This window comes from Lactuca serriola, chromosome 9 (genome assembly GCF_051521515.1).
Source record: "Lactuca serriola cultivar US96UC23 chromosome 9, Lser_US96UC23_V15, whole genome shotgun sequence".
In the NCBI taxonomy this organism is placed as follows: Eukaryota; Viridiplantae; Streptophyta; class Magnoliopsida; order Asterales; family Asteraceae; genus Lactuca; species Lactuca serriola.
Window position 1 is genome coordinate 7,973,297 of NC_136416.1, and position 18,142 is coordinate 7,991,438.

The 18,142-nt window shown below is 40.1% G+C and overlaps 2 protein-coding genes and 1 long non-coding RNA gene across 4 annotated transcripts; 1 reads left to right on the plus strand and 2 right to left on the minus strand.

Annotated features, from left to right (window-relative positions):
* Positions 1 to 7,471: 7,471 nt before the first annotated feature.
* LOC145077043 (aluminum-activated malate transporter 13-like) lies at positions 7,472 to 9,458 on the minus strand. Of its 2 annotated transcripts, none has more exons than XM_079022824.1 (6): positions 9,147 to 9,458; positions 8,931 to 9,071; positions 8,540 to 8,815; positions 8,368 to 8,474; positions 8,073 to 8,216; positions 7,472 to 7,962 (listed from the first exon to the last, which is right to left on the minus strand). In XM_079022824.1, exons 1-6 carry the CDS (start codon positions 9,421 to 9,423, stop codon positions 7,642 to 7,644), a joined length of 1,266 nt encoding a protein of 421 aa, XP_078878950.1. In that variant the 5' UTR covers positions 9,424 to 9,458; the 3' UTR covers positions 7,472 to 7,641. The 2 variants fall into 2 exon arrangements, with proteins under 2 accessions (XP_078878950.1, XP_078878949.1); XM_079022823.1 differs by having other exon boundaries at positions 8,073 to 8,222.
* On the plus strand, positions 8,635 to 10,357 carry LOC145077044 (uncharacterized). The gene is made up of 2 exons (XR_013692919.1): positions 8,635 to 8,736; positions 10,172 to 10,357. It is a non-coding gene; the product is annotated as an uncharacterized LOC145077044 (long non-coding RNA).
* Positions 10,358 to 11,184: 827 nt separating this feature from the next.
* Positions 11,185 to 15,892, minus strand: UVH6 (RAD3-like DNA-binding helicase protein). Its single transcript, XM_079022822.1, has 12 exons — positions 15,187 to 15,892; positions 14,704 to 14,984; positions 14,523 to 14,605; positions 13,991 to 14,394; positions 13,731 to 13,924; positions 13,464 to 13,644; positions 13,264 to 13,388; positions 12,599 to 12,688; positions 12,104 to 12,182; positions 11,924 to 12,000; positions 11,687 to 11,795; positions 11,185 to 11,467 (listed from the first exon to the last, which is right to left on the minus strand). The coding sequence occupies exons 1-12, from the start codon at positions 15,718 to 15,720 to the stop codon at positions 11,354 to 11,356; spliced, it is 2,271 nt and encodes a 756-aa protein (XP_078878948.1). The 5' UTR covers positions 15,721 to 15,892; the 3' UTR covers positions 11,185 to 11,353.
* Between the last annotated feature and the right edge of the window lie 2,250 nt (positions 15,893 to 18,142).

The window sequence follows — 18,142 nt, forward strand, 5'->3', positions numbered from 1 at the left end:
ATATCTCCCACCTGGAACTCCAAATCCGAACGCCTCCTATCGGCGTAGCTCTTCTGCCGACTCTGAGCAGTTTGCAGTCTACTACGGACCTGCTGGATCAACTCAGTCGTCTTGAGCACCACCTCTGTGCTCCCAATGACTCGCTGACCGACCTCGCCCTAACAAATCGGGGTCCTACACTTCCTCCCATACAACATCTCAAAGGGAGGTCGATCAATGCTCGCATGATAACTGTTGTTATACGAGAATTCCGCTAACGGAAGATACGTATCCCAACTGCCACCGAAATCTAGGACACATGCCCTAAGCATGTCCTCGAGAGTCTGAATCGTCCTCTCGCTCTGCCCATCTGTCTGAGGGTGGAAAGCGGTGCTGAAATGGAGACGAGTACCCATCTCGTCGTGGAACCGCTTCCAAAATCTGGATGTGAAACGGACATCTCGGTCAGACACCACTGATACCGGCACTCCATGACGTGCCACGATCTCACGCACATAGATATCGGCTAACTTCTCCGCCGATATACTCTCCTGGATCGGGATAAAATGGGCACTCTTCGTCAACCGATCCACTACTACCCATATCGAGTCCACTCCACGTGCGGTCCGGGGAAGCTTGGTGACAAAATCCATGGTAATGTCCTCCCATTTCCACACGGGAATGTCTAACGGCTGCATCCTGCCGTGAGGTCTCTGGTGCTCCGCCTTGACCTTCCGGCAGGTCAGGCATCTCTCGACGTACCAGGCGACGTCCCGCTTCATGCAGGGCCACCAATAATCGGGTCGAAGATCTCGGTACATCTTTGTCGCTCCTGGGTGGATAGAAAATCGAGACTTATGAGCCTCCTCCATCAATACCTGCCGTACCCCACCCCAGTACGGTACCCATACCCTACCATGAAGTGTCAACAAACCCCGACTGTCGTAATCAAATGAAGCTACTCGGCCTACTATCCTCTCACACTTCTGCCTCTCCTCCTTGAGGCCCTCCATCTGAGCCTCCTTGATCCGCTCCAACAGTGGAGTGATCACTGTCATCCTCATACACAGATCCCTGATAGGGGCCGCCGACACCTTGCGGCTTAGGGCGTCGGCCACCACATTGGCCTTCCCTGGATGATAAAGGATCTCACAGTCATAGTCCTTCAGCACGTCCAACCACCTCCTCTGCCTCATGTTCAAACTCGGCTGATCCATAAGATATCTCAAACTCTTGTGATCCGTGTATATAGTACAACGGACCCCATAAAGGTAGTGCCTCCAAATCTTGAGGGCAAACACAACTGCCCCCAGCTCCAAATCATGGGTAGGATAATTTGCCTCGTGAGGCTTCAACTGTCTCGAGGCATAAGCTATCACATGGCCTCGGTGCATCAGAACTGCTCCCAAACCTGTGATCGAGGCATCACAATAGACTACAAGGTCCTCTACTCCCTCTGGCAAGGTAAGGATCGGAGCCTCGCACAATCTCTGCCTGAGGGTCTCGAATGCTGTCTGCTGCTCCGGACCCCAACGAAATACCACCGACTTCTTGGTCAGTCGGGTGAGCGGCACTGCTATCTTGGAGAAATCCTGAATAAATCTCCGATAATACCCTGCCAACCCTAGGAAGCTCCGAATCTCAGATGGAGACTTCGGGACCTCCCACTGCATGACGGCCTCTATCTTGGCCGGATCTACCAGAATACCCTTCTGGTTGACGAGGTGACCAAGGAACTGCACCTCGCGCAACCAAAACTCACATTTGGAGAACTTTGCGAAAAGTCTCTCCCTCCTCAAAACCTCCAGCACCTCCCGCAGGTGTTCCTCGTGCTGCTCCTGCGTCTTGGAATATACCAAGATGTCATCTATGAACACTATCACTGACCGATCCAGCATCGGTCTACACACGCGGTTCATGAGATCCATGAACGCGACTGGAGCATTGGTGAGCCCAAATGGCATCACCACAAACTCGTAATGACCATACCTGGTCCTGAAAGCAGTCTTCTGAACATCCTCATCTCTAACCCGCATCTGATGATATCCGGAGCGTAGATCAATCTTGGAGAACCAAGACGCTCCCTGAAGCTGATCAAACAAATCATCTATCCTCGGGAGTGGGTAACGGTTCTTCACCGTTACCTTATTCAACTCCCGATAATCAATACACATACGATGCGACCCATCCTTCTTTCTCACAAACAGGATCGGCGCTCCCCAAGGCGAGCTGCTCGGCCGAATGAAACCCTTGTCTAACAGCTCCTGCAGCTGTGTAGACAACTCCTGCATCTCAGGGGGAGCTAGTCGATACGGTGCCTTGGCTATCGGAGCCGCACCAGGGACGAGGTCGATCCTGAACTCAACCTGTCTCTCAGGAGGTATCCCCGGCAAATCCTCAGGAAACACGTCCGGGTAGTCTCGAACAATAGGAACATCATCCACTGTCGACTTGCCCTTCTCCCGGGCATCCAAAACGTAGGCTACAAAACCGGCGCAACCCTGCTGAACATAGCGCCTCGCCCTTGCGGCGGAACAAAAGGTCGGTCCTCGCTGTGGCCTCTCGCCATGAATCACCAACTCTCCCCCACTGGGAGTGCGAACCCTCACTAGCTGAAGCTCGCAATCAATCACCGCCCCATTGGGGCTTAGCCAATCCATACCCATAATAACCTTATTCCCTCGCAGGGGAATAGGTACCAGATCTACTGAAAACTGCTCAGCAAATAACTGAAGAGAACACCCTCTGTGCACTCTGCCGACCCTCACGGTCCTATCATCCGCTATCTCAACCTCTAATGGACAATCCAGCTCCCCTGGAGCTCTACTGAACCTCTTGCTAAGCGCAAGAGATACGAATGATCGGGTAGCCCCCGAATCGAATAATACCAAAGCAAAAATGCCGTTCACAGAGAACGACCCCGTCACCACATCAGGAGTCGCTCGCGCCTCCTCTGCTGTCATCTGAAACGCCCTACTCTTCGCCACTGGCGTATCAGCTCGGCCCTGCCGGCCATCTGTAATCCTCAAGGTAGCAGGGGCCGTACAATCCCTACTCAAATGCCCAATCCGACCGCACTTGTAGCAGTCGGAACTCCCTGCCTTGCACGCTCCCTCGTGCAATCTCCCACACTTGCCACATCGACCGTGGCTCTGCTGACTCCTAGATCTGTGATCCGAAACCTTGGGCTTTTTTCCCGAACCGCCTGAACCCGAAACCGCCTCCGGTTTCCTCTTCTTCTCCATCTCAAGATCAATCTCCCTCTCCCGAGCTCTAGCAATCATATCTTCCAGCGTTTTACAGCTGGACCGGCTCACAAACTGGCGGATATCGCTCCGCAACATCTCATGATAACGGGCCTTCTTCATTTCCTCATCAGCTACATACTGAGGAACGAGAAGAGCCCTCTCCCTGAACTTGGCGGTGATCTCCGCCACTGTCTCTGTAGTCTGGGTGAGGTCCTGAAACTCCCTAGCTAGTTGTTGCACCTCAATGACCGGTGCAAACTCCGCCCTGAACCTGGTAGAGAAGTCAGCCCAGGTCATGGCGTCCAATGCTGCATCATCCCCAATGGCATGCCCGACCTCCTCCCACCAATCTCGTGCCCTGTCCTTCAGAAGACAGGACGCCAATCTGACCTTGTCCCCCTCGGGACATCTGCTAGTGCGGAAGGCGTTGGCCACATCCGCCAACCATCTGCTGCTCGCTATGGGGTCTCGCGCCCCATGATAGTCCGGAGCTCCACATGCCCTGAACTCCCTGAAAGTAAGGGTGCGCGACCCCATCATGGCCGCCACCTCGGCACGGAAGGTGCCCAATCTCTCATCCATCAGCTCTAGAATCCCCTCCTTGATCGAACCGAAGATCACAGGAGTCTGCTCTATAATGATGCGCGTAATCTCCGAAGAAAGGAACTCTCGGGTCTGCTCATCCATGCGCTCATCCCCCGATCCTGAACCTGATCCCTCCCCGGCACCTCCGCTGCCGGCTGCTGGTCTCGAACGCAGAACCACCATTCTGAAACACATCACAACTACATTAGAAAACAAAAATATCTTGAGGGATCATTGATACTACAACTAGCTTCCTGGTCTTGTCTCAGCCTTTCTTGATTCGAGTACGGATCCTCTGCTTCCAGTAGTACGGGCCCATACTACCTTCCACATCTATCCATACTTTCTTCAAGAACTGCCCTGACTCCACCAAGTCACTTCTACTACTACTGATCTCTGCTACTCTCATCCTAGGCTTGCCCCAGGGAAACCTCAGACTCAACTCAACTAGTCCTCAGCTGCTGCAGGTCTCCTTATAATGCTAATTAATCATCACCTGAACACCATCACATGTGACGAAGATCAGATAATCCTTCAAGTAAAAGACCCGTCCCTATAACGGTTGGACTCAAACAAGAGCTGCGCAATAGGGCCAGTTCCAGCACTCTGGGATTATTTAACCCTGATCACATATGGTGTAACGTGTTCACTTAATGGTTAACTTCCATCACTCAGAACTCCCACAAAGCACGAAGCAAGCAGCATTCGGAATAAGGGAACATACTTAGGCAAAACTATTCTCAAAACGAGAAACTGATCTAGCATAAGATGCTAAGCTCCTGCTATCAGGCATAACCTAATCAGGCTATCCTATTGCTGTCTACTCAGTACTAGCATGCAATACTCATAAAGCTGTAACACATAAGCAGGCACATAAGGCATTCTCCTAAATCCTTAGTCCTATACCAGCATGCTGTTCTACTAAAACTGAAATTGAACAAATAACTTGTATGGGTAATTTGGGAGTACTTACTTGAGCTCGGCTGACCGCATGCACACACCTCTATCTTGTTTAAAAAAATTCTTCCTTTCTAAGTACTTTCAAAATTCTTTTTATAAAACGTTTTTATAAAATCTTTCATTTCCCTTAGTTTGAGTTCAGATACACCCGGAAGTGTATCCGAATCCCTCAAACCAGGGCTCTGATACCAACTTGAAACGACCCAAAAATACGACCCAATTTTTTTTTTTGTTTTTAATATAATCAAAACTGTAATCAGAGCATCATATAATAAAACCATGCGTGATGTACTCCAAAACATAATAAAATACTGTGCGGAAAACTGTATCATACTACATCAAATCAAACAACTAAATCAATCCCAGGCTAAAGCTGAGGCGGTGGTGTGTGCGATGCCGTCATCCCGAGCTCTTCCCTTTGCTTGCGGAAGTACCTGAAACCAAAACTGAAACTGTAAGCACGAAGCTTAGTGAGATCCCTCAAAATACCACATACCATACAATAGCAATATCATATAAACACATATCGGGCCTTGCCCACTGCATCGGGACGAAGCCCGGAAACTGCATCGGACCGAAGTCCGGAACTGACTGGGACCTTGTCCCCTGCATCGGACCAAGGTCCGGAACTAACTGCATCGGACCGAAGTCCGGAACTGACTGGGACCTTGTCCCCTGCATCGGACCAAAGTCCGGAACTAACTGCATCGGACCGAAGTCCGGAACTGACTGCATCGAACCGAAGTCCGGGACTGAACATACCATAGCATATCATAACAACTAGCATGAACACATATACTACATACTACATCGGGCCGTAGCTCGGAACACATAATACATAACACACAAAATATAGCTCACAAATCCTGTCTGAGCCACGAAGGCATCAAACATACTAACTTCTGCATCGGATCAAGTCCGGAAACTACTGCTAACTGGACGGGCCGGCATTGTGGCCTTAGACCCGTCCCTACTGGAAGGAAACTCACCTCGTAAGCTGGCTGCTGAGTGTGTGTCTCTGAAAGCTACCGGCTGCTGCTCCTGAATCCCCTCGGCTACAAGCCCATGAACACACTCAATCAAATACTAAACACTGCACTTGGGGTAAAATGACTCTTTTACCCTTGGTCAAAGTCAACTTACTTTGGGCTGACTCGCCGAGTTGGGCCACCCAACTCGCCGAGTCCTACTCTCACTTCTCAGTTCTACACGCTGCTACTCGTCGAGTGTGGCATCGACTCGACGAGTACCCTCTTGATCCAAGAACTCAGACAATCTTCATCCGACTCGCCGAGCCGTATGAACAAACTCGACGAGTTGTTCATGATCCTAAGAAGATTGCCTTGGACTCGCCGAGTTGTATGAATAACTCGCCGAGTCCCTCCATCATTGAGTCTACCCTCAACTCGTTGAGTCCACTCTCTAACTCACTGGATTCACTCGACACTGATCAAAATGAAGGACTGGGGAACTCGCGACCCAACTCGCCGAGTCGTTCTTCCCGACTCGCCGAGTTGCTGCCATGCAACTGATTTTTACTCGATTTTGTTTGAATCCAACACATACAATTGATAGATCTGAGTCCAATAAGCTGATTTACCACGTAAAGTTTCCAACTTTACGTGCACAACCTCATGAATAAGGGAAATAAGGCTAAAAGATGCATAAAATGGGTAGATCTATGATTAATATGCAAAGTAACTCCAAAAAGACAGTAGATCTGGGCTCTACAACACCCCAACATCCAGATCCAAAGGTATTTCGACTTATTAAGACATTCATGCAAACATAAGGCTTGGAACAAACATCAAATAGCTCTTAGAAGAGCTCTAATGGAAGTTTAAAGCATATAACAAGAAGGGAACTCCGAAAATACCTCAATAAACTCAGATTTGCCCTTGGATCTTTGCACTACAACTCGTTTCCTTGCTTCTTTCTTCTTCTCCTTCTTCACACCTTCACAAAATGGCACCAAATCACTTATAAGCTCTCAAGGGAGGATTAGGGTTTTCTCACTGTGTTCTCAGGGTGAGGGAGGCGAGAATGGGGCTATAAGGTGGTTTAAATAGTGGGCAACCCGGGGATTTAGGGTTTCACCCAGACGGATGGACTCGCCGAGTCCAGGATATGGACTCGCCGAGTCCCCGGCTCACGCGAGCTCGCAGCCGCGACCCTACTCGGCGAGTCAGGCTATGAACTCGCCGAGTTCCTCTTGCAAAACTTACAACAATTACCAAGGAATTAACATACCGGAAACGGGTCGTTACAAGATGTCGCAGAACATTTGTACCAACATAGCATGAACGACGATTAGGTTTTTTATATGTATGTTTCTTTGTTTTTTTCATTAATGTAATTTTTTTTCTAAATTAACTAAGTAATGTAGTTTGAAGTTGTAATTTTATTTTTATAATTAATGAAACACTAGTTTAAAAAAATAAATGTTTTTTAATTATAAAATATGCAACTTTATTGTATTTTTGAATTAAAAATAAATAAAAATAATGATGTAGAGTGGTGTGTGAGTGGTAGATATCTCATGTTAGTGGAAGAAGATTGTGGTGTTGATGTGACAACACTAGGATGCGGTGGGTCCGGATGACCTAATAATGTTTTGACGTTCGTTTTCCTGATTTATAAAGGGCGAGGCGTCATTATTACACAAACGAAAAGTAAAATTACTAGTCCAATCAAACAGCTCAGGAGAATTCGGTGGAAATCCATGAATTTGATAAAATTACACCGAACATAGTTACAGGTTACTATGGATGCGAATCGGTTAATCTATAATTAAGGGGATATTGCTCATACCGGATACACGATCACTGAGCTCCGATCTGATTATTAATTCAAGTACAGTCTTTATAAGCTATTTTGTTTGAAAACCAGCAACCTTTCCAAGTGCTTCGACTTCTTTAGCTAGGAGTTCCACTTTATCGACCATCTCCATTACCAGAAACAAGAAATTTGCTATCGCAAGATCTTCAACGTTTTCAATTGCTCCTAGCTTTGAAGTAGAAAGCAGGATCAAGTCTAGTTTAATGGATTGCAATTCTGGCATTATGAAGACCTCTAAATTGCTCCTTTTCTTGTTCATGATGTTTTCCCCTAGCTCTCGCATGGTAAGTCCAAGCAACAGCCCAACATTTTTGCATGGCTCTTTGATTACTTCTAGCAGCATTGATGAGGGCTGTGTAGAGAAATGAGTGATTTTAATACCTTTTTGTGCTCTGATTTTATCTTTATTTGTTGCATTGGTCATAATTCATAAAGCAGATCCTGGTAGATAATACTGTGGACCTGTAATGCAGATTTAAGACACCCTTGAAGTGACAGAATGTTAGAAGCAAGCTCCCTCAGCAATTCTGTTATCTGTTGATGTTTCTCCCAAGGATTACAAAACCAAAATCTTCCATGTGTAGGTTCCCACCTTGCAAAATTCACCTGAAACTTATATGGAATTTCAATACCGGGTCTTGGATTTTGGTTAGTTTATGAATTTTACAAGAGAGTTTAAGACTTGTCGTAACAACTTAATTAAAAACTTGATATTTGGTGCATGGTATTTAAGTTTGATATGGATAAGAGATATCACCAGTGATTCATCACTTGAGTTCGAGTGCAAAACTGAGTTGCAACTGCTGACATGAATGATTGGGCGACTTTCCTTTTCATCAACTACCAAGAATGCTTCCATGCATTCTAGAATTCATCAATGATAAGTAAAAGAGTGTTATGTATGGGGTATAACATCAACATGCAAGTACCTTCAATGCAGGAAGCTAGTTGTTTAAATTTGGAGGAGGTGAGTTGATGAAGTTCATCAGTAGCCCACATGGGAAATACAAGTAAACCGATGAATATACAGACAGCAAAACCCATGGCAACTGCTGAAAGACGATGGTGGGCTAATTCCATGACTTGATCATCACCATGCAAGCTTGATGCTGCTACAAGGTTAAAGGTAAGGATAAAGATTGTAACCCCATAATCATATCTCTTGTTTATGCTTGGAATAAGTCGACAGTATGTTGCCATGGCACCTATAATCCATTCATTATACAATATCTTTCATTCATTAACATACTTCATGACATAGATCAGACAAATATCGGAAGTAGATGAATATTTATTCAACAAGTTTTGGAAAATACTTGCCAAAAACAAATATTAAAGTGCCAACAACTATAGTGTATTCTATCTTTCCCAGATCACTTGCCAAAGTTGATGCCAAACACCCAAGTCCACCACCAAGTAGAGTTCCAATTCCACGAAGTAACCCTTTGCTTAATGTGGCACCTGGGATTATATGTATTGATCAAACTAAATTCTAAAATTAATATATAGTTGTAGAATAATTCCATTATAACAAACCTGCAAAGAAGTCAAAGATAACTTCAATAGTCATGATAGCCCACATTGCATTTTCCCCAACTTGCTCAAATAGTGGATCAAGGATATACAGAAGTGAAACCAAGACCAAGGCAAATCCAACCTTGAAGCTGTGAATGAGTTTTTTTATGTCATGTTCACATATTGTGGGTAGTATAGGAGAAAACAGAGTTGAAAAGAAACAAGCTTTCTTTTGCTTTGTGTGGCTAGGAGTAGGAGAAGTTTCATTTCTGATGGAAATGTCTATTTTGGTGCTCATAACTCTTTTACTCCCTTTCTCTTGGTTGGGTTTCATTTCTTTTGATATATATATATATATATATATATATATATATATATATATATATATATATATATATATATATATATATATATATATATATATATATATATATATATATATATATATATATAGAAGGCCATTTCTTGAGAGATATGGAATGGAACATAGGTAAGTGCAAAAGTCTACATTCCTTTTAGGGTTTGACACAACATTAATTTGCACCACAAACCCTTACTTGAATAAATATTCAACTAGGGATAAGATAGTCCCATGAGTGCACTTGGCACACCCATCATGGTTGAAATGTCATAAGCCAATAAGCACCACAAACTAAGTAGTCACAATGGCTGATTCATACCATTATATCTAGACTAGCCTAGCCATGCTGGAGCTGGACTTATAATCACCCCATTTCTTAAATTACCATTACACATGGAAAAAATAAAACATGACTTGTAATCATCCCAAAACAACGTAAACAAGTGCAAAAATCTGAACATGTGTAAAGTAGTGAACTGATACAACAGATTTACAGTTTACCTAATTACCTCTCTCATTCAGCCAACTTTTTTTTTTTTATAATTTCATTTTGCCAAATCCATTTTTACATGTTTTTCCTTAAATCAGATTTTACATATTTTTTCATAAGTTGCTTTTACGACTTTATGTTTATAAGTTTTTTTTTTTTTTACCTTGTTTTAATAAACCGTTTTCGGCTTTACAGGGTTTTTTTACAAGTTTGTTAATGCTTCTGGAAACCCTATGGCTCCATAGAAGGCATGTAGAACACATTAACTCGACCTAGAAGAGTAGTTTGTGTAGGAATTGGGATGAGGCTTACACACACAGAGAGACAAGAACATTTATATTTATGGTTTGTGAAGAGTGTATGGTTTCTCACCCATCCCAATGAAGCTAGATTTTTAATATTAATCTACTACTGATTATAATGTACAGTAACTTAATAGGTAATTGACATGTCTTATCTATCAATCGGACTTGCATTTTATGTTGTTGGAGTCATGGCTTAGATTATGAAGACATGAGAGGAAGAAAAGCATAAATGATAATGATGATAAGAGGATATAGATATATCGTGCACCAAAGAATTTTCCCATGCACAGGATAAATAAGATGGGACTTATTGAATACGATGGAACAGAATTACCCTAAATCATAACGAGCGCACTTCACTTCACTTGTATCCAAAGTCCCAGACTCACATTGCCCTTCTCAATTGGGCACGTGTATATAAGAATGTTTAAGGTTGAATATGTAAAAATCAACTTTTAAAAAAAAGTTAGGGACTAAATTCATAATTAAAAAAAAAAAATTGTAAAAAAAGGTCATGTAACATGTGAAAATGCTATAGCAAGTCACCAGGGTATCATGATTCATGGATACAGTTTTTTAAAGTTACCAACAACATATGGGGGAGCAATATCAAGAAAGGTTAAATGGTCTAGGATTAGGAATGATACTGTAAAAAATTTCATAATGTTTAGTGTCCATATTTTAGTTTAGAATTTAAGTTGAAATGAAGCCTTAATAAATGGAAGCACTAGGGACCAAGAAGAGTGGATCTTAAGATGATGATTTTGAAAGAGTATAGTATAAATCATAAATTAGAAGCGAGTGTATATTTTTCCTTGCAATTTGGTTTATTAGGAATCTTGAAAAAACTTAATGTGAGGTGAGTTGAGTTGTGTTGAAGAAATTGTAGATAGTAATACTAGATAAAGCAAAAAATGTAAGAGAAGTCCATCCATATCCATAATAATAATAATAATAATAATAATAATAATAATAATAAATTAGCAACAAAGACAGAAAATGAGACTTTGAAAAGCGGATGGCAATAAAGGGGGCAAAACTTTATTGTTTTTGCAGTTAGTTACAGTCAGAGTCAGAACATGATCCCTTCAGTAGCATTCATCTTTTCCAAGTCTTGTTGTGAGAGGAGTGTTTTCTTTCCACTACCACCCGTTTTATCATAAGGCTGTGCCATTTTCCTCAAAAACTGCATTTAAAATACAACTTTAATGGAGTACACCCACCATAACTTCAAAGGAGGAGGGGAGGGCATTCGTGTGTGTGTGTGTGTCTTTTTGGGCGAGACAAACAATTGCATTTTTTGTCTCACTGATATCAATCCAAGTCCAATGCAAGTACTGTTATGTTATGTTCTGTGTAACAAATAAATCAACTGCAACTACAAGATGTGTGTGTGTGTGTGTACCTCTCTTGCTATATGGACAGCCATATCTGTACTCAAGTTGAGGTGGGCATCACGCAGATGAGACAGAATCCACCCAGGCAATTTTGACCGCTTGTCATGTCGGGTATATCTACATTTTTTTACATACATATATATATATATATATATATATATATATATATATATATATATGAAATCAAAAAACATGGAAGAAATAAATATAAATAACTAACTATAAAAAACAAGGGAGGGAACCACCTCTTGTCAGCAAATATCATCATTCCATAATCTGCCTTTGAACGGATAACTCGTCCCACACATTGAGCAGCTTGTCTCTGTTTAGATTTAGAATGAATATATATATATATATATATATATATATATATATATATTCCTTACAAACAATTCAAGATTCATCAAAAAAAAAAAAAAAGGTACCAATGCATCGAAAGTCAAAAAGTCCCCTTCTTTTATCTGAAAAGTCTCTCGCAGGTACTCCAACCGAGCAAGTAATATCCTGCAACCAAATAATATGATATATATATATATATATATATATATATATATATATATATATATATATATATATATATATATATATATATCAATCAGAATCCCCCACCTTTTATTTACAAACACACTTTCATTTATTATAGCATATCCTACTTTCATTTGTTTCTATTATTAGAGCATATTTCTTTTCTAGATTGAATAAACCGTTTAAATGATCATTTTACCTTTGATAAAATGCAACAAACAAATTTTCACAAGATTCATTGACTTGAATGTTGGGAAAGGGTTGGTGTCGTGTCTTAATAGGTTTCTTGGCTTATTAAGTCAAAAAGATACATGATACAGCCATGTATATGTATATGTATTCTATAGGGTATAACTATAGCATAGCCCCTCAGTTAATCTTGATTACTCACTCACCTGCTTAATGTGTACTGGAAAGGAATGCCAAACATGATTACAAGTCTCCCATAATGTCGGTCAAAGTCTATACCTTCTGCAACTTTTCCCCTGCAACACAACATTGTCGATACAAATAATCATACATGGATTCAAACTGCAATGCTATAACTATTAACTAGGTAGATTGAACAAACTTAAGTATGATGTATGATTCCTCCTTAATAGTACTAGTTAATAATAATGTAATGTAGGTAGAATGCTGTTGTTGATAAGCCCCAACTTTACTGGTTTATATAGCATAGGGGTATTTCTGTCTTTTATCTATTTATTTTCCTATTAGTGAGTCTACACTAGAGCCAATCATAGGTGGAAAACAACGTTAGTGGGGATATCACCTCGCTAAGCTGTTATGTTGTTCCCTTTTGTCCTTTTCTTTAGTAGTAGTTAGAAGGTAGAATGAGGGAGCTAAGAAATTATATTGTTAAGAACTTTGTTCTTCATGGAGAGTCCATTCCTCTCGAATGAATGGGAGGGAAAACCCTCCCTGATCTATCTTATTCTTATCAGTTCATAGTTTGATTATCAATGGGAATTCTATCCTGATTTTTTTATAGTGTTATTGAGTGTTTTGTTGCTGTGAATCTGTTAGTATACGATAGATTCAACAAGGGTCTATCAGTTACCTAGCAACAGAGAAAAACACAGCACCTCTCCCGCAATCACAGGCTTTACGATAATTGTCCAGTGCTAAAGTAGTTTCAACCACATCTTGTGTCTCAATGAACACCAGTTTACGTTGCATTATTTCCTGGACCATAACAAAATTAATTTCAAATTTCAAATAATACCAATAACTGAAGGAGAAGAGGGTTTTGTTTTGTACCTTCAAGATCCCTGTTTCATTCCAACTGTTGACAATGGCATCCATATACGAGTAACTCACAAAGAAACAAACAATTCCATCAGGAACCACTGACACCATCTCCAATAAAAGCCTTCCGTAATTTCTTTCCACTCCAGGGTCACTTCTCAAATCAAATTTTGTGCTAACTGGAAGCTGATCGCTGTCGTTCACAAGTCAACAAAAGTAATAAACAACTGAGATCTCAATCAAAATAAATACAATACACACATTTGTCAATCAGTTTACCTTCCACGTGTGAGAACCATGGGGCATATGCAATCCCTTGTCAAAGACATGGTAAAACTCCTACTAACCACTGGATTGAAATTAAGAAGCCGAGGATACAGATCAATGGGGCTTAGTGTTCCAGATGTGATCACAACCGATTGAAATCTCTCAAACACCGGCTTTATTGCAAGAGAAGCATCATGGCAGCTAAGCTGAAAAAATTAAAAACTATGATGTAACAGATTTGATTTCCTGATGTTGGAAACTTGTATAAATACCTGCAAAACTGGATCAGGAATATGGGGCATTCTCTCATCATAAGGTTCAATTATGATTGAAAACCCTCTGGTGTATGTCCCCACAAGTGTTGCAAAGTCGCAAATTGTTTGAATGTGCAGAAACTCATCCGTATCAGTTATTTCCAAAGTCAGCATAAGCGAATGCAGACGATCGTAGCAAAACTTGAGCATTTTTTGGTCAATCCCAACATGTGAATTCACAGCATTAACAAATGTAAGTGGGCCCTCCTTTTCAACATTGTCAGTATCCAAACGCCCTTTCAAATACTGCACTAATCTGCGCAAAACAGACAAGAAATGCTCTGCTCTCCTTATATTTCCAGGCACTGCCTCCTTCAGGATATCATCAGGCAATGCAGGATTTGCAAGCCACGTGTCACCAACTGTAAAGCTCAAGATTTTTTTATGTAAAAAATATATATATATATATATATATATATATATATATATATATATATATATATATATATATATATATATATATAATGAAAAAAAGTTGGTGTTTACATACGGGGTAAGTTCCCTCTTTGTGCTAAACCATCAACAAGTCGGTTGTATTCAGCACGCAGCCTACCAGCATCAGTGGCCTTAAACCTTCCTACCAAGTTGAACAAAGTTAAAATAAAGATTATCAAACAAAACAATTATCAATGAGAGCTGCCTAAATGATTTGAAAGTAATAAAAGGATTACCTTTCGATCTCTTGAGACATTTTATTAAGGTTTCTAGTCGCCCCTTCAAGTGTTTGTTTGCGTACACTCACACTTAGGGCTTCAATGCAGACATTATCAATATTGTGAGCCTCATCAAACACGACTACAGACTCTCTTTGCATCTCCTTTGATATGAAGCCAGCTACTTTCGGATCAAGCAAGTATTGGTAGCTATAAACCACCACATTTGCAAATTGGATCATGTGGCGGGCTAGAAAGTATGGGCACCACCCTTTCTCCTTCCCAAACATCCTCAGATCCTGCCACCAGTTTAAATCATCATCATAACATCCTCAAATCACACCAAGGTTAAGATATCGTCATTGCAGTGCATTCATGTGTTAAAGGTAATTCAATGTTTAATCTTAGCAAATTACTAGCTTAGTTATTCCAATTTCAGTACATAAGTGACACACAGGACTATGAAAATGCCTGTATCTCTTATGAAAAAAAACTACAAACCTGTAACGTATACACTCCAGGAGGCAAAACAGCATCAGAGCCAGCCTTCTCGTAGGTCTCAAAGAACGAACAAGTTGGAATATTAGGGTTTTCAATAGCAAGCGCCCTAACCCAACTAGCAGTAAGTTTCCGACATCCCGCATCAACGGAATCCCGATTCTCCGCAGAAACCACATCGGGATTTATACACAAATTCTTTCTCGACGAAAGCCCAAGGGCAAGCATCCGAGCAGAAGGACCGATATTCTCGAGCTGGTACTTGTGAAGGAGCTTGAGCTCGGCTAGGGTTTTTTCCATTTCGTGCACCGTGCGAGTACAGTAGAGTAGTTTAACGGGATTAGATGGTTTAGAAAGAGTGTAGCTGGTGATCAATGAGAGAAGGGCGATGGTTTTTCCGGTACCGGTGGGCATTTCAAGGAGGCAATGGCCTTTGGCGTCTAGGGCTCGTTTGAGCTCGATCATGTAGGAGTACTGTTCGGGATATATGTGATCGTAGGGGAAGTAGACTGTTACATCTTCGATTTGGAACTTCATCTTCCCCGTATATTCACACTAGCGTTCTTTGATATGATAATGATTCTATTGTGACTGTTTGAGAGTGCGATCTGCGAGAGAAAACGAAGATTGCCGGAAATGGCGACGGACTGAGAATGTCTGACGGCGCCAGGGGATAATGAAAGAGAAGCCGCAAGCGTAAATTTTTATAGTTTGAGCGCATGGTGTTCTTTTTGGGAAAAAAAGGTTGCGAATTTTTACATCTTTTGTGAAAATATTGTGGAAAAATAATAGTATTATTTTTAGAGGAAAAATCAAGAAATTCACTTTATATATATATATATATATATATATATATATATAGAGAGAGAGAGAGAGAGTTAGGTTCCAATGTTTTCATTATCTATTATGTACATGTATGATTGATTCTGAACCAATCATTTTAGTTATTTTAAGAAAATAATTAATGCATATTAAATGCTAAAGATGTAATTAATACTTATTATATTTTCAAAATTTAATATGCATTAATTATTTTCTTAAAATAACTAAAATAATTGGTCCAGAATCAATCTTACATACACACAATAAATAGTGAAAACAAAAGAACCTAACCTTTTATATATATATATATATATATATATATATATATATATATATATATATATATATTCTTTTAGAAATTAGATACGACACTAGATGCAAATAAATTGGTTGAAATTATGTTTTCTAATTTTTGTACACTTAATATTTATTTTTTAGACTATGTTTATTAGTTGTTTCATAGACATTAATAGTTGGATGAGACTAAACAAATCTTTTAAGGCATTTTAAAATAGGAGGATGAGAAAGTCAGTTCAAATAAAATGTTGTATTTTGTCACATTAATATCGATTCGGTCTATTTTATATAAAATACAATATAAATGTATGTAATGTATTACTTAGCAAACAAAGCTTTAGATTGTGTTTGGGAAGGGTGTGGTATCAAAAAATTATTTTCTTACAAATATGATAGTCAAATACTAGTATAATGAAATATTATTTACATTTTTTGAACTAATTAATCCCTATATTCTCATCTTCTAACAAGATTATTATTTTTATCTATGATTTTCATGCATAGCCAGAATTTGTTAAGCATTCACATAATTGTCTATCAAATGGTAAATAAAATTATCATTCACATATTTTTAACCTAATTTGAGAGGGGTTTACACTAATTTTAGGGAAAATGACTCTTGAGGGTAATTAACTTTTGCGTTTGTACTCATTTGGTCCCTTTTTTTTGTATTCAATATACCATCAAATTTGTTGTTGGTGTTTACCATAGCCCTTTTGACCGGCTTTTGACCTGTGATAGCCGGTCAAAGGGTTATGGTAAACACAAACAACAAGTTCGCTGGTATATTGAGTACAAAAAAAAGGGACCAAATGAGAACAAACGCAACAATTGGTTACCCTCCTGATTCATTTTCCCTTTACTCATTTACAACAAATCTTACATCATCTCCTACTGATATTAATGATTTTATGAGATTCATTCTTGCTTATCTTCAAAACATAACCTACGAAAGGACATTATTCATACATGTACAACTTTGTAATGCACTTGAATATTTATTAGGGGAATCTTGACTAAGCAGACGCATTTCATGACTACATTTACATTTGCAATCAAATGATTTATCGTATCATGGATTCTAGACAAGTCTACAAACGAGTGAAATCACAAGTGCTGTGATTTTTGAGTTTACTTAACTTTAAGATCGAACTCATGGGATAAGATACAACATCAATATGTAGAATATTATGGTGATGTGTCTACAAAAGCAGCATTATATTGTACATATTGATGTTGTATCTTAAAGTTAAGTAAACTCAAAAATCACAGCACTTGTGATTCCACTCGTTTGTAGACTTGTCTAGAATCCATGATACAATAAATCATTTGATTGCAAATGTAAATGTAGTCATGAAATGCGTCTGCTTAGTCAAGATTCCCCTAATAAATATTCAAGTGCATTACAAAGTTGTACATGCATGAATAATGTTCTTTCGTGAGTTATGTTTTGAAGAGAAGCAATAATGAATCTCATAGTCATTAGTTTCAGTAGGAGATGACGTGGGATTTGCTGTAAATGAGTAAAGAGAAAATGAATCAGGAGAGTAACCAACTGTTGCGTTTGTTCTCATTTGGTCCCTTTCCTTTTTTTTGTACTCAATATACCATCGAACTTGTTGTTTGTGCTCATCATAACCCTTTGACCAGCTATCACAGGTCAAATGTCGGTCAAAAGGGTTATAGTAAACACCAACAACAAGTTCGATGGTATATTGAATACAAAAAAAAAAAAAAAAAAAAAAAAAAAAAAAAAGACCAAATGAGTACAAACGCAAAAGTTAATTACCCTCAAGAGTCATTTTCCCCTAATTTTACGAGGAAACCTCATTTTTTTATC